Source organism: Python bivittatus, unplaced genomic scaffold (genome assembly GCF_059951505.1).
Source record: "Python bivittatus isolate LINGU-HERP-01145 unplaced genomic scaffold, Pbiv_v1 ctg000220_np1212, whole genome shotgun sequence".
Taxonomy (NCBI): domain Eukaryota; kingdom Metazoa; phylum Chordata; class Lepidosauria; order Squamata; family Pythonidae; genus Python; species Python bivittatus.
The window spans coordinates 8,795,202-8,809,936 of NW_028277048.1; the positions used below are offsets into that span (position 1 = coordinate 8,795,202).

At 43.1% G+C, this 14,735-nt stretch overlaps 1 protein-coding gene across 2 annotated transcripts; it reads left to right on the forward strand.

Moving 5' to 3' along the window:
* Positions 1–9: 9 nt before the first annotated feature.
* Positions 10–14,241, forward strand: APEX2 (apurinic/apyrimidinic endodeoxyribonuclease 2). 2 transcript variants are annotated; one of them, XM_007422202.3, is made up of 6 exons: positions 3,013–3,442; positions 6,214–6,297; positions 7,472–7,652; positions 10,298–10,444; positions 11,453–11,522; positions 13,068–14,241. In XM_007422202.3, the coding sequence occupies exons 1-6, from the start codon at positions 3,322–3,324 to the stop codon at positions 14,046–14,048; spliced, it is 1,584 nt and encodes a 527-aa protein (XP_007422264.1). In that variant the 5' UTR covers positions 3,013–3,321; the 3' UTR covers positions 14,049–14,241. The 2 variants fall into 2 exon arrangements, with proteins under 2 accessions (XP_087993933.1, XP_007422264.1); XM_088137807.1 differs by lacking the exon at positions 3,013–3,442 and adding an exon at positions 10–44 and having other exon boundaries at positions 7,472–10,444.
* The last annotated feature ends 494 nt before the right edge of the window (positions 14,242–14,735 follow it).

Genomic DNA, 14,735 nt, shown 5'->3' on the forward strand with positions numbered 1-14,735 from the left:
AGCCCTACAGTTGGAGGAAGGAGGCAGCAGCACCGGACTGTAGGGTAAGACTTGTTGTCTAGCTCAGATGGGCAGGGGCACAGAAGACTATCTTTCTTTTGATCCAAACCCCATTAAAACCATTGCCACTATTTTAGGTGAGTGTGGGGCACTCTAATAAGAAGCAGTGTGGCATTTGTGGATTTGGGCTATCAGGGCCGAAAGTCCCTGGGTGAGCTTTAGGTCATTCACTCTCTTCCAGCCCCACGTATCTCACAGGGTTGTGGCTGCGGGGATAAACTTGTAGGAGAAGGAAAAGTGGGATAAAAATTAATTAAGCATGCATAATTAACAAACAGGGATTCTTCTTGCGGGTCAAATACATAGCCAACTCTGGGAAACACCTGGCTTTTCTCAAAAGTCAGATCTAACTTGCACATGAGATGAGCAATCATAGAGTGAGGACTGGATCTAGGATAACAGTTTTGAAGAAAAAGGATTTCTCCCACACAATCATTACCTACTTGAAATTCCTCTCCATTTCCAAAAAGGCTGTAGTCCCACTGGAGAATACATCAGATATTTTACCTTTTTTCCCCCTTCCCACAGTGAAATTAATAACCCCCGCTCTTTGGAGCATTCTGCCCCCGGAGGTGCGATTGGCCCCCTCACTCCTGGCCTTCCGAAGGGCTTTGAAGACCTGGCTCTGTCACTTGGCCTGGGGTGGGGAGAGAATACTTCAAGCGTGGGGATGGCTAGCCCCATAAAGGCCTGCTGTCTTCAGCCCCAGATTCTTCATCTTCTTGGACTCTCCTTTTCCTCTTTTTTAGTAATGTTTTTTAAAATTTTGATGTTTTATGTATTTATATGTATTTATGGTTTTAATGTTTTGTGTGAGTCGCCCAGAGTCCCCCATTAGGGGGAGATGGGCAGGGGAGAAATTTAATAAATAATAAATAAATAAATAAATAAAATAAACCACCATGAGGATTTTGCACACAACTTCTTGCATTCCTCACATCGTTGTGTGACCCTCCCCCATGAATAAAATTAATAAAACTGCTACCATTTTTTGACAGATTGCTAGATCTGCAAATTTAGCCATGTCCCAAAATTCATTGGGGCTTTATTCCCACTTTGCAGATGCAGGATAACCCTTCCCTCTCTAATTTGGTCAAGACCCCCCAGGAGATCACAACCCATAGTTTAAGAGTAGATGACCTACAAGATTGTAAAATTATTGTGAAGCTTGTAAAGTAGAAGGATGAGGATCTCAAACCTTCTCTTCCAGAAACCCTCTGGCTCCCACCATGTCTTTCATGGGGGCACTTTACCTGGCATCCTCCCCTTAAGCTCAGCATGCGAGAAAATCAGGGCTTCCACAACCTGTGTTACTTTTCTGGCAAAACAAAAGGAAAGAAATGAGAGAAAATGTAATAATGTCTATAGGTCCAACTCCTGGCCTTATAGCATTGAGATATGCAGCTAGGCAAATCAACTATTCTCCCCCACCCAGCTTTTGAGAGACAGACCAATCTCACAAGAGGTAAATAAAATCAAACTTTATTATTATTTTTCAATGAAATGAGATAATGGAAAAATCCCTTTTGGCTTTAAGAAGTCTCATGGAAAATATTCAGTGGCAAAGAAGATAAAAATATTGACCCGATCAAATTATAGCTCATGACTTAAAAGGATGTCCCATAGAAAGTATAAACAAAAATATAAGGGTCTGGTCAGACCACAACACGATCCTTGTCTACTCCTAATTAGATACAACTCTGCTATAAAGAGGTTCCAAGTTGCATAAATACCAGGGAGTAAAGATTAGCCACAAGCACACACAGAGTCAAAATAAAAAAGTAATATTTTGCAACATTTCTAGCTAAACATTATTTTATCTATCTTTTCAGAGATCATTTCCTGAAAGAGGATTTCTCTCTGTCTCAATTATTCTGGACTTCCGGAGATTCCAGTCAGTTAATTCTGAGTCTGCTGGGGAGATGAATGAGCCCACTTCTCTTCTCAACCTTGGTTCCCAATTTCTGCCTTGCCTTAAAAATGCAAGGAGTTTTTCTCTCTAGCAAAAAGGGAGGAGGTCTGGGTAATCTCCCTGCCTGTGTGATCCCAAGCCGTGCCTCAGTTGGCTTGAGTGTTGATTGAAGCTGAGGGCTCTTCTGCACGGCAGCCTTAAGCAGCTTGTCTTCTGGGCTGAAACTGGCTGGAAAGGAAGCAGGGATAAGAAACTGCAGTCTGGATTTCAATCTAGTTTTCAGCTTTGGCAACAATGCTGGCCAGGTGATCTGTCCAGACAGTAGTTACCATGTTTAATGCTTCTTTAGGTTTCTCACCCATGCTGGGAAAACAAGCACCAATTGTTGGCTGGTGTGGGTCTTCCGGGCTGTGTGGCCATATTCTGGAAGTTTTGTTTCCTAACGTTTCGCCAGCACCTGTGACCGGCATCTTCAGAGTGCAGGAGCCCAGACAGGAGCAGTTCTCTCTGTGCCCTATACTGTAGATAGATGATAGATAGATAGATAGATAGATAGATAGATAGATAGATAGATAGATAGATAGATAGATAGGCAGACAGACAGACAGACAGACAGACAGACAGAGACAGACAGACTATATCTATATCTAATATGAGAGAGAGAGCATGCACAAGCATGCCAGTTTAGTGTAGTGGTTCAGGTGGCCTTAGGTGACCTTGGGCCAGTCCCTGTCTCTCACTCCTAGGAAGAAAGCAATGGAAAGCCACTTCCAAAATCTTGCCAAGGAAATTGCAGGGACTAGTCCAAGCAGTCACCAGGAGAATGGACAGGCAAGCCCCCACCTCACATTCACTGAAAGCCAGGCGCTCCTCAAAGGCCACAGAAAGTAAAGCAATTGGTGCTTTGTATTGTCGAAGGCTTTCACAGCCAGCATACGATGGTTGGTGTGGGTCTTCCGGGCTGTGTGGCCGTGTTCTGGAAGTTGCCGGAAGACCCACACCAACCATCGTATGCCGGCTGTGAAAGCCTTCGACAACTATGACTGATTAGACAATAATATTACACGTAGTAAGACGTATTCTAAATCTTGATTCCTCTACTATAGTTCTACCCCCAAAAATGAGTGCATTATCTGTTCGAACAGTAGGGTCAACTTTAAACTGCTTCTCTCTGTTTCATTCCACTTCTGCCCCGAATATCAACACTACACAGTAATTCTAAATGGAACCGGAAGTGAACGCCCATTTTATAAAAAACACCTCTTGCTTGCCGACTTGGCGGCAGGAAGTGACGTTCGAGGGGGGATTTCTCTTCTGTCGCTGGGTTCGGGGCTCCCCGCTTGGCTGGGATGAGGCTAGTGACTTGGAACGTGAATGGGCTTCGCGCAGCAGCGGGGTCGGCGGGCTTAAGGCAGCTCCTGGATTCTTTGGGAGCGGATGTTATCTGCTTGCAGGAGACTAAGATAACCCGTGAGTCATAGCATCCCCACGTGCATCGGTGCAAGGCGGAGCTTGACAAGTGTTAAAATGCAAAATCGGGGTGGAAGGTGGCAAGGTTTCTCCGTATCTTCCAGGGTCTTTTATTTGCAGCTCTGACCACTTGCTGTCTGGTGGGATGGGTGGCTGGAAACGGTCGGTGGGCTAGCAACCACCGTATCTAAAATTGAAGTATGTAAGAATCTTAAGAGAAGGAGAGATGGGAATTCTCCAGACATTGTTGGTTCCAACTCCCATCAGCCCCAGACAGCATGGAAGATGATAGAAGCCAACTACATCTGTAACCCACAGGCTTTCTATCCCCAATCCCCAACCTGAGATTTGTTTGGCTAATTCAAATTCAGTATTGCTGGATCAAAACCACAGATTTGGCAATAGAAATCAGGGCTGAAATGGAAATCAGAAACAATTCCTAATGCTTACAAATATATTGATTACAGCTGTCGGTCAGGGTGCAATGGGAGGGGAAAGTATAACTTGTAATCAAGTAGTTTCCTAATATTATTTTCCCCCTTCTTTTGCATATCAATAGCTACTCCTTTTCTTTTCCCTTTCTATGTGATCATATGTATTTACTTTCTGAATAATAAAAGTAGATTTTAAAAAATGAATTTGGCTAATTCAGCCTCCCATCAACTGCACACCTTTGGAAAGACCCAAAACAGAGCAAGGTGTGTAGTCACCCCTTAGTATCCATTTTCAGTGGGTGCTTTTCAGCCAGGCAAAGGAGAATTTTAAAACATGAAAGAGAAACTCTGTATGCATGCAAGGAGTATGCTGTGGCTTTTCTGTGTTCTATGGCTTACCTGTGCACTATAACATATCCTTTATTCTGTGGATGTGAGGGCAATCTGCTGTGACATTGGTCGCCCCATTGATCACCAGGGTTTTTTTCTATCCTGACTAAGCCTGCTATATTTGGACTGCATGCATCTGGATGACAACTAGATGGCAACCAAGGGATTCAGAAAGCCAACTCTTTGTTACCTTCTGCTGGGGCATCTGGATTTTTGCAGACCCAATATGGAAACTGAAACCAGACTTACTTCTGACACTGGAGCCCAGTGAAGGGGGGGGGGGATAATTTAGGGTATAGACTGCTCTGTATCTTCCACCCACATTTTTTTTCTTCTTAAATTTGGGCCCTGCAAATTTATATTATAGCAGCAGACTGCATTGAAAGAAATGGGTCTCCTATTGTCATGGCTGATTTTCTCTCTACTTCCCTCCACTCTGAGCAAGGGGAATGATAGAAGTTTAACTGCCTACATTGCATCAATAATGCAGATAGTATTTTAGGGAAGTATTACTACTGTATGTCCATAGTACGTACAGTAGTAATCTATGGCTGTAATAATTTATAACAATGTTGCAAGCCTGGATAAATTTTGCCTCCTGCTTGTCTTCCATTCAGAGGGAAGAAGGTGTTGGAAGTGCCTTGGGTAGTTATTAAAAAGTGAAGCTCCTGAGCATATTTTCCTCATCAGGATGCCTTAAACTGATGTGTTTTTTTTAAATGTCAGTATTTCTGGATGTATAATGTTGGGAAGAATGGAAGGAAAGTGAAAAAGAGAATCACCAGCAACAAGGTGATTACACTTTGATTACAGCAGCAATGAATGCACCATTGAAAGACGTAAAAGACCAGGTGGAGGACAGATCATCTTGGAGAAAGTCTATCCATGTTGTCGCTAAGAGTTGACACTGACTTGATGGTACTTAATCATCATCAGGCCCTTTCTACCCATAAATGGGAATAAAGGGAGATACATGTTTCAGCCTGACTATTTGAATATAAGATATAGTTACTGCAGTTAATTTATTTATTTATTTATTTATTTATTTATTTAATTCCATTTATATAGCCGCTCATCTCAGACCAGTGACTGGGCAACTAATAATAATAAAAACAATCAAACACTTAAAGCAATACAGAAAATTAAATATAAATGTAAATACAACCAAGAGATCTGAAAAAACCATTAGTATCAGTACAACCATGAAACGGGGCCCTTCGCACACTTGGGGCCCCAGCCCTGGGCATAAAGCCAGGTCTTCAAGGCCTTCTGAAAAGCCAAAAGGCCATCCTAATCTCAGGAGGGAGGATGTTCCAGAGGGCAGGCACCACAGCTGATTTCCCCTTGGGAAAGTGTTAAATTTGCCCTAAAACAGATGAACATGAAGGGGGAAACAAGCTGCTGTTGTTTTCTCACAATATCTCAGTGTGTGATTGAACTTTTTAGATAAAACTGAGCAAGGATAACATTGAAATGGAATCAAGAAAACTCTACTAAAGTGACCTGATGTATTGCTGAGCATGGGAACATAAGTCTGTGTTTCAATAAGGCAAACCAAGTTTAATCTAGTTTGGTATTCTCTGTCCTTGAAATGCAGTGGGTCCCTGGGATTTCAGGCAAAGAGAAATTTTGCACAGTGGTACATGAGATGCTTTAAAAATACCTCTTTTTTCCATGTTGAGCCTTAAGCCATATGCTGGCTGACCACATGCTGCATTAACCTAGGATTCTTTTTTGCATGCTGGAAATATTCCTTTTTTAAAAACTGTGAAAGAAAAGCAGTGTGATTGTGTATGTGTGTGTGGATTATAGTTCTGGTTAGTCTATCTCTAGCCTGATGCTTGATGGTCTTGCTGGCTGGGATTATAGGAAGAGAAGCTCAACCAAGCTGGGAAAAGCTGCTCTAGCCTGATCTTTTCGCTCACTAAAATTCTGCTTTGTTCTCAGGGGACCTGCTGGAGGAACCATTAGCTATAGTGGAGGGCTATAGCTCCTACTTCAGTTTCAGCCGCACTCGCAGTGGCTATTCAGGTAATGGTGGGCTAGCAAGTCTGACAAGTCTAGCGGATCCCTGGATTACCAGCTTCTCAACTGATTCTGGTCGCTGTGTCTTAAACAGTGTCATTCTCTGCTTAACGAAATAATGATGATTCAAAGGCATGGCTGAAAACGTCTCGTGTTCCTTGGCCTTTTCTAAAGCCAGCTTGAACATCCGGCATCTTTTTTTCCATGTAGGGCTCTAATCTATGTTCAATGATCTTAAGCATTATTTTGCTGGCATGTGAAATTAAGGATATTGTACAACAGTTTGCACACTGTTGAGTCTCCCTTTTTGGGCATTGGAGTATAGGTTGGCCTCTTCCAATCTGTTGGTCACTGTCGTTCTCCACATTTGCTTGCATAGCTTAGTTAGAACTTTTACTGATTCTTCTTCTGTTGCTTGCCATATTTCAACGGGGGTTCCATCAGTTCCTGTAGCCTTCCAACTTGGTAAGGACTGGAGTACTGCTATAACTTCAGTTTTAGTACAAGAGGTTTTTGTAAGTAAGGGGTATCTCCTCAGGTATCTTGGATGTCGACATCTCTACTGTACAGTATTTTAGTATATTCCTTCTTTCTTTGATCTTTTAGCTACTATCTGTTCATTGACATCCTTTAGCATACCAATTAGAGCTTGGAACCTTTTTCTGAGTTCAGAGATCTTTTGGAAGGCTTTCCTTGTTTTTCGTGTCTGCTGCCATCTTGAGTGTCAGTATATAAGAGGATACCTATATGCTTCTCTGCCAGTTCTGAGGGATGATAGGAGAGTTGTTCATCCTGACAACTAAAGAATTGATATAATAATTAAATAATGATGGTGCCAGAATGCATCCATGCTGAACTCTTCTTTTAGCAGGAATCTCCTTGGCTTAAATGTGCCTGGGGGTTGCACCTTGTCCTTGTCATATAATTTATAGATAAGCAGAAAAGGCTTCTATCTATAAAGGAGTTTCAAAGCTTATGCCAAAGATTAAGCTGGGAGATTAAATCAAAGGCCGCTCTAAAGTCTATGAAGGCTGTATTATAGCGTTGTGAATATAGATTGCTATTCAGGATTTTTGTGGTTAGTGTAAAAAGCTGGGCCTGTGATTCAGTAGGTGGCCTTTTTGCTCTTCCAGATGAAGGATGAACTTTTTAATCTCTTTTAAATCTCTTGTCTTCTTAGGCGTTGCAACCTTCTGTAAGGCCAGTGCCACCCCAGAAGCAGCTGAGGAGGGCTTGTCTGGGCTGTTTACCAAGCACGGTGGAGCTGTTGGTTGTTATGGAAACACAGAGGACTTCGCAGCTGATGAACTCAAGGCCCTGGACAGTGAAGGCCGGGCAGTGATCACTCGCCACCGCATACAGTAAAGACAGGAATCAGAAACGCGGGGAGGGAATACCTGTTGTTGATGTTGGCTTAGCAAACCACCTGGAAGCTGACAACTCATCTAACATGGAGATTAACAGAGCGGTAGTTAATAAGGCTGTGTTGTGATCCAGATTTGAAAGGGAAAAGAAGATTTGGGGCACACAGGAGTGTTCTCCTTGTACCTGTCAGTGCCTGCTTTAAAAAGCTACCTCTTTTTCTGGGCTCACACAGCAAGACTACAGGAGGATCCCAGAAAAAGGGTGTTTCTGGGTGTGGAAGTGTGGAGGTGCCAACAGGCACACTCATGCATACTCTGAATCACCTTTTCACTTTGAATTTGGATTGCTGCACAGCCCTTCATTGTAAACTGGGCATTTGGGAGTTAATTCTAGGCATATTGTATCGGCCTGCACAAATCCAGACAGCTACTAGATGGTAGCAGAGAGTCAGTTGGAGGTATGCAGCCTGGGTATGGTATGTCTAGTTAATCTCACAGTGTTTAATGGGTCTTACTGATGAATGTTGCAGCCCCATGAAACGTGAATATGAATTCAGCAACTCCTGACACCAGTCTAAACTCAATAATACATGTGCAACAGTAAACGGCTCCCATTTCTCCAGTTGTGATTTAGTTAACAGTACTGAATTCCTTTATATGGGCACTGTAGGCACAGCCAAGCGAATCTGCCTCGCAAAAGGCATAATTATCCCATGGAATAAGTCTGTACTGTATGTTGCTCATGGTAGAAGAATTAGAGATACAGGTTAAAAACGCCCGGTTTACGGACAACCCATAGTTAAGAACGGAACCTATTGTAGCAAAATTTGAGTTAAATACAAAATGATTTGAGTTAAATACACAATGGTTCATTACACAATACTACTTATACAGTATTATAATACTATTCTGGCTGACATACAAATTCGACTTAAGGACAGACCTTGGGAACAGAACTCCTTAAACTGGGGACTACCTGTACATTTATGGGGATTAAAACTATTCTAATTATAATAACTTATCTTACCTTCAGGTTCAAAGGCAACTTGCTTTGCGGTACTTTTTGCTGGGGAGCACCAGTGGAATGAGGTTGTTGCAATGATACCACCATCACTAATAATAATAATGATAATATTTATTTATTTATTTATTTACATCGACTTTGCCATCACCTGGCTCCAGGCTGATTCTGGGCAGCTTACAAAAAACTGTAAATTCAACAAAAGAAATAGAAATACAATAAGTGAAATAAACAAAATGGCAAATCCAGACAACTGCATCAGAACCTACATGATATATGACAAACATCTAATATTATCATCATAATGATTCAATCGATAGGGTCACCTAATCAGAATGACTCAAGGTGGCTTATATAGTGGCTTAAAACATCATAAAAGCAGTGGAGGGCCAATACAATAATTGCAGCATGTTGGGAATATCTTGCTTGAGGACTTCCCAGTTGACACTTTGAAAACAGAATTCTAGAGTAAATGTGTTGGAAATTGGATCAGCAGGATGCTTGTTTTTACGATGTGGAGCTATATAAAGGAGCTGTATAAATGCTAAGTATTACTTCTTTTGGAATGTCCTCCAGTAGCAGAAAGTAGGGTTGGAATATGGGCTAAAAATGGTTGGATTCTTCATAGTAGGTGAGGTTGGCTGAACATTATTGTTCACAAATCTGAAATATGGGATCTTTTCTGCAGCAAATGCTCAATTCCCTGTTTTAGAAAGAGCAATGCTATTGCTGATATCTGTGGCATGGTGTAGTTTTCAGTTCCCCAATATATTAATAAGGAGGAAGACATTATTTAGATAATACATCTTCTTGCAGGGTTAGTTAAAGTATTGAGGAAGAAGCCATCTGATTGGATTGTCTGCAAATACTTGTAATAAGTATTTATTCCATAATTTATATCCTGCCCACATTCATTATACTTAGCAATACTGATGCTAGCTGCAGAATCTAGGATGGTAAAGAACCCTGGAATTCTGCATAAAGCCTTTTATACTTTGCAGGAAGAATAAATTCCAGTAATAAAATGCTTACTTTGATAAGCTCAGGTACATTAAAACGAGTAAGAATAATTTATTTCCCTCTGTCTTGACCATACGGCCAGCACAGAAAAATATCTTTGCTGTTGAAATAAATTCATGATGCTTGTAGGCTATAGCTGAGAATATTCTTAAAGCTTCTGTTTGTTATAATACTTGCACTCATTATAGAATCATAAGTTGGATGAGATCTTAGAGGTCATCTGTTCTAGTTTCTACTTAGTGCAGGAGCTACTAGAGCACCTCTAACAAATGACTATCGAGACTCTGTTTGAAAATTTCTAATGAAAGAGAATTCACCACTTCATGTGACAACCTCTTTCACATTTGCTAAAATTTGGGGAAAGGACTTTTTTTTTTTTTAATGCTCTGTGGCTTCCTGTGTCAGCCATGAGACAAGAGATTGCATGGAGGACACTTGTAGCTCTCCAGATGTTGTTGAACATCAGTTCCCATCAGCCCCAACCAGCATTAGTTGGTGGCTAGGTGGAAATGATTGTTCAGCAATTTCTGGAGGGCCGTAGTTTCCCCAATGCTGGCATAGAGGGTTGGGGATTGAACTCTACGCTTTCTCTGTCCTGTAGCACTTCAGAACAGCAGGAAACTGTGCTGACTGTTATCAATGTGTATTGCCCCCGTGCTGACCCTGAAAAGCCAGAACGTGGAGACTTCAAGCTGCAATTCTACCATCTTTTGCAAGCCCGGGCTGAAGCTCTTCTTAGAGCTGGAGGGTAGGTATTCCTTTCTGCCTCTTGTCTTGCATTGTGGCATGCTGTGAGATCCTTGATTCAACTGTTGTTATTGCTCTGAGTTAGGCTAGGTAATATTCTTTCTACTCTGTGCAGTGAGAGGAGAACAGTGTTGATCTATCCTACGAGAAAATTGTAAAGTTTGCTAAAACTTAAAGTACTTAATGAATACATGCTCCTGATATTCGTCCTATAATATCCTTTTGACTTCCTTCTTTTCCAAGCTAGCTTTCAAGCTCCTTTTTTTCCTCTGAATTGAGCAAAATGAGTATGAAATACAAGACAAAGCCTGATTATCTCAGATCTGTCTTGAGTTGTATGCAACTCACTAAGTGGGCTTCTTGCATTACAGACTGTTCAGATCTGTACAGATTGAGATTCGAGTGGTGTGGGCAAATTGCCTGTTCTACTTAAGGAAATCCTGGAGCAGGAACTGTGTGTGTTGTGCACTGAGCACCATCGTGTGTGTGAAGGAAGGTTGGTGGCTAGGTGGAATGAAGTCCTGGAGAAGTTTGCTTGGAGTGTTTAGTTAAGACCTTGAGAAACACGTTGAAGCACTTTCATATTTATTTGTTTACTTGGTTTGGCCAGGGATATTTTTAGTGCCTTTTTATTTATTAGGGTGGGGGAGGGGAGGTTATGGCATGCTTTGTAAATGAAAAGTTCCACGTTTAGTGTTTTCATCTTCAGCAACAGAAATGCTGGGTTGAAAGTGGTAGGAAAGAGTTGTATTTGGAGCCCAGGAAGACCATTCTGACACTTTGTGACACAGACCAAAGATGTCACTTGGTTTAAGTGGATGTTCAGTGTTTCCTCCAAAGTGAGCTACCTTGCACTTGGAACTGAATTTTTCCTTGCTGATACTTCTTAATGCTGCAGCTGCCTGTTTCTAAGACATCAGTTGTTGCTTTTCATTTGCACCAGCGGTCGCTATAATGGAGCTGCAGTTTTTGATCTTGAAGATAATGCACATTTCCTCTCTTCCTCTAGCCATGTGGTCATTCTGGGAGACATCAATACTGCACACAGGCCCATCGATCACTGTGATCCAGGAGATTTGGTGAGTGAGATGCCAGTTCCCAGGCAGCAGATTCTCTGTACAGGACAGGAAAGTTCTGCTGTATCGGGGGGTGGGGCAGGGGCAGATTTTGAGAAAGCGTTGTGAAAGTTCAGTTTCACAGCTCATAGAGTAGATGTATTGGGGGTCCATGAAATTAGGAAGGTGTTCGGATGATGATAAACAATTAATTAATCACCTCTAATCTCTCCCCCTCAAAAGACAATGAAGTCAAATGGAAAACACAAGAAGAACCCAACATCTCTAAAGGAAGAACAATTTCATCTATGAAATTGTTTCTCCTGTTAGAAGATTGATATACCCATGGCCCAAGTCTGCCTGAGTAATCAGAAGACCTGATTTGAAATAGAAAACAGAAAGCTCTCAGTACAGATAGGGTTCTGGATCTTTCTTTCCTTGCTCCCTTCCAAAACTAATTTCCCCTGAAAATCATATTTGATTTTCCCACATCTCTCTCTCTCACTCCCCATTCCATACTTGTGTCTGTGTCTCTCTCACCAGCTTCCCCCACTTTATGAACTCCCCAGTACACATGTACACTCACCCCCACCCCAAAAATAGCAGGATTCCTGGCTGACAATTCTATCAATCTCTTGGGAGCTTGATATGCTAGTGTAAAAAGAGAAGGACCAGGTGTTGGTTCTCTTCTGCACCCCAAGCCAAAATGGCTAGGGAGACTCAGTGCCCAACAGCTGGACTGGGGGTGTTGTTGTTCTGCATCTCTGTCTCTGGGCCAGTTACAGCTGAGCAGATGCTGCCCCTGTCCGTGTCATCTCCAGGCTCATCCCTAAGGCATCCTAGATCACCATGGCTGGCTGGGGAATTCTGGGAGTTGAAGTCCACATATCTTAAGGTTGCTGAGGTTGAGAAACACTGCCCTAGATGTTCACTTTGGAAGTTTTGGGACAGGAGGAGGAGGAAAGCAGCACGTGTAAATTGAAACAGTGAAAGACAACTGTAGGTTCCCCTCAGATGGGGGCTGGGGATGAGATGGAGGGGCATCATGAGGACTTATCCTTTGAAACAGTTAGTAAAAGGTCTTTGAGCTGCAGCAAATAGGACATGAGCCCATAACCATACTTTGGTAGTTTTAGGCAAATAACACTCTCTGAGCTTCTCTTTGCTTTAGATGGAATCGTAATGCTGACCCATCTTACAGGGTTGTTATAAAGCAGGGGTGGGCAATTTAGAGCCCCAGGGCTGCATAGGACTCTTTAGGCCCTTTTTCCAGCCCTTGAGACTCCACTGGCCATGATTACTGAAAACCAACAGCACCGTTTCCTGCCATTTTGAGTTGAGGAGCAGATGGAAACTCTGATCTTGTAAGCCTTAAAATATTCCCACATTTACAGCCAGGGCCACTGTACATGTGATGTGATCCTTCCCATTTTGAAGTCCAGGCACCAAAATATTGCACCAAGCTGATGACACATGGAAAGCACTTTAATCTCATACAAGGTCTGTACAGATGTTAAGTAGCCTGATGATCTGGTAATGTATCCCTAATGCCTCCATTCTGACCTGCAGGAATCCTTCCAGGAACATCCCGGGCGCCGCTGGCTGGACACTTTCCTGTGGGAGCCTGGCAGAGACTCTGAAAATGAGAATCTCTTTGTGGATACTTTCCGCTTGCTGAACCCGAGTCAGGCTGAAGCCTACACTTGCTGGTGTAATGTAACAGGATCGCGGCATCTTAACTATGGTACCCGCATTGACTACATCTTGGCTGACCGTGCTCTGGCATTGTTGGAACTGACCGATGCCCAGATCATGCCAGAAGTGTTGGGCTCTGACCACTGCCCTGTCCAGGCTGTGCTGAAAAGCATCTGCCTGGCTGCCCCACGGTGTCCTCTGCTCTGCACCCGTTTCCTGCCCGAGTTTGCTGGCACCCAACAGAAGCTCAGCCGCTTTCTGGTAAAAGTGGAACAGAACAGTCTGCCTGAGAAGGGGCAGAAACGGAGCAAAGCTGAGAGGAGTCCCTTGGGGGGTTCGAAGAAAAGACGGACTGGCCCAGCCCAGAAAGGGCAAGGGGATTTGCGTAGCTTCTTCAGAGCTCCGAACTTGGGTGCTGAGCCTATGGATGGTGGAAGGTGCCAGGCGGTTTTGAATGTGGCCCAAAGGGCAGCAGAAGATTCTGGGAAAGAGCCTCCTATGGAGAACGCTGAAAGGACAGCTGACAAATGTGGGGTGGAGGAAGTCTCAGGGGTAACCCAGGCACCTGTTGGGAGTCCAAAGAAGGAATCCTCTAAGGGTGTGACCAGCAAGGAAACTATGAATTGTGAGAAAGACACACTTCCGTCCATGCGAAATCAGTCTGCTTTGTGGAAGTCACTGCTACCCGGCCCTGCACACCCACCTCACTGCAAGGCCCACAAGGAGCCCTGTGTTTTGCGGACAGTGAAGAAACAAGGGCCAAATTGTGGACGACGCTTCTTTGTCTGTGCCCGGCCTCTGGGGAAACCCTCCGATCCCCGTGCACGGTGTGACTACTTCCTGTGGGCCAGCTAGGCCATTCCCTGAGCAGAGCAAGGGGAGGTTGAATCTGATTTGTGTTTTGGGTGCTATGTACCCCCTTTTGAGCTGCCCATGCAGGCCACTCTGATTTGGGATGAGCAACTCCAAGGTGCTGCATGAGGCCAAGGATGCAGATTTTTCTGCTCAACTTGTCTCTTTTATATTGCAGGAACCTCTGAGAGGACTCTTGGAACCTTTGATCTCAGTCCTGTTTTCCCTGTGCCTCATTAAAAAACTAAAATCTTTGTCATTGCTGGGAAATGACTATCCTTTTGAGAAAACAAGTTTTTAAAAACATTTGATAAAATAAAGATATTTGGTAAAACAAACAAACGCCCTTCTCTGAAAAAAAGAATAGGTGACGCTTGGAAGTCTTGTCGGCGGTAGTTGTAGAAATTGGCAGGCTTGTTCTGGTGCTTCCAAACTCCTGTTCTGCTGTTGCCCAGAGAATTTCAACTAGAGGCCAACAGGAAATAAATCATGGTCAAACTTCAGGAGGGTCAAACTCAGTTTTAGTTTTGAAAACAAAGTTCTGCCTACTTTCCCAGTACGTTGAAACTAGTACTCCCCATTCTTCCTGCTCTGTTTTCTCCTGACCTGGTTATCTGCTGATCCTGCACAGGCCTTCTGTTTTGGATGTTCCTATTAGTGGGCAGCCCAGGAAGCGATCATGTGGAAAAA

Bases quoted from the DNA above. Each gene is read 5' to 3' on its own strand.
- APEX2 (XM_007422202.3), top strand. From the start codon at position 3,322: ATGAGGCTAGTGACTTGGAACGTGAATGGGCTTCGCGCAGCAGCGGGG. The intron at 3,443-6,213 runs GTGAGTCATAGC...CTTTGTTCTCAG, and splicing joins GCAGGAGACTAAGATAACCC to GGGACCTGCTGGAGGAACCA. The intron at 7,653-10,297 runs GTAAAGACAGGA...TCTGTCCTGTAG, and splicing joins ATCACTCGCCACCGCATACA to CACTTCAGAACAGCAGGAAA.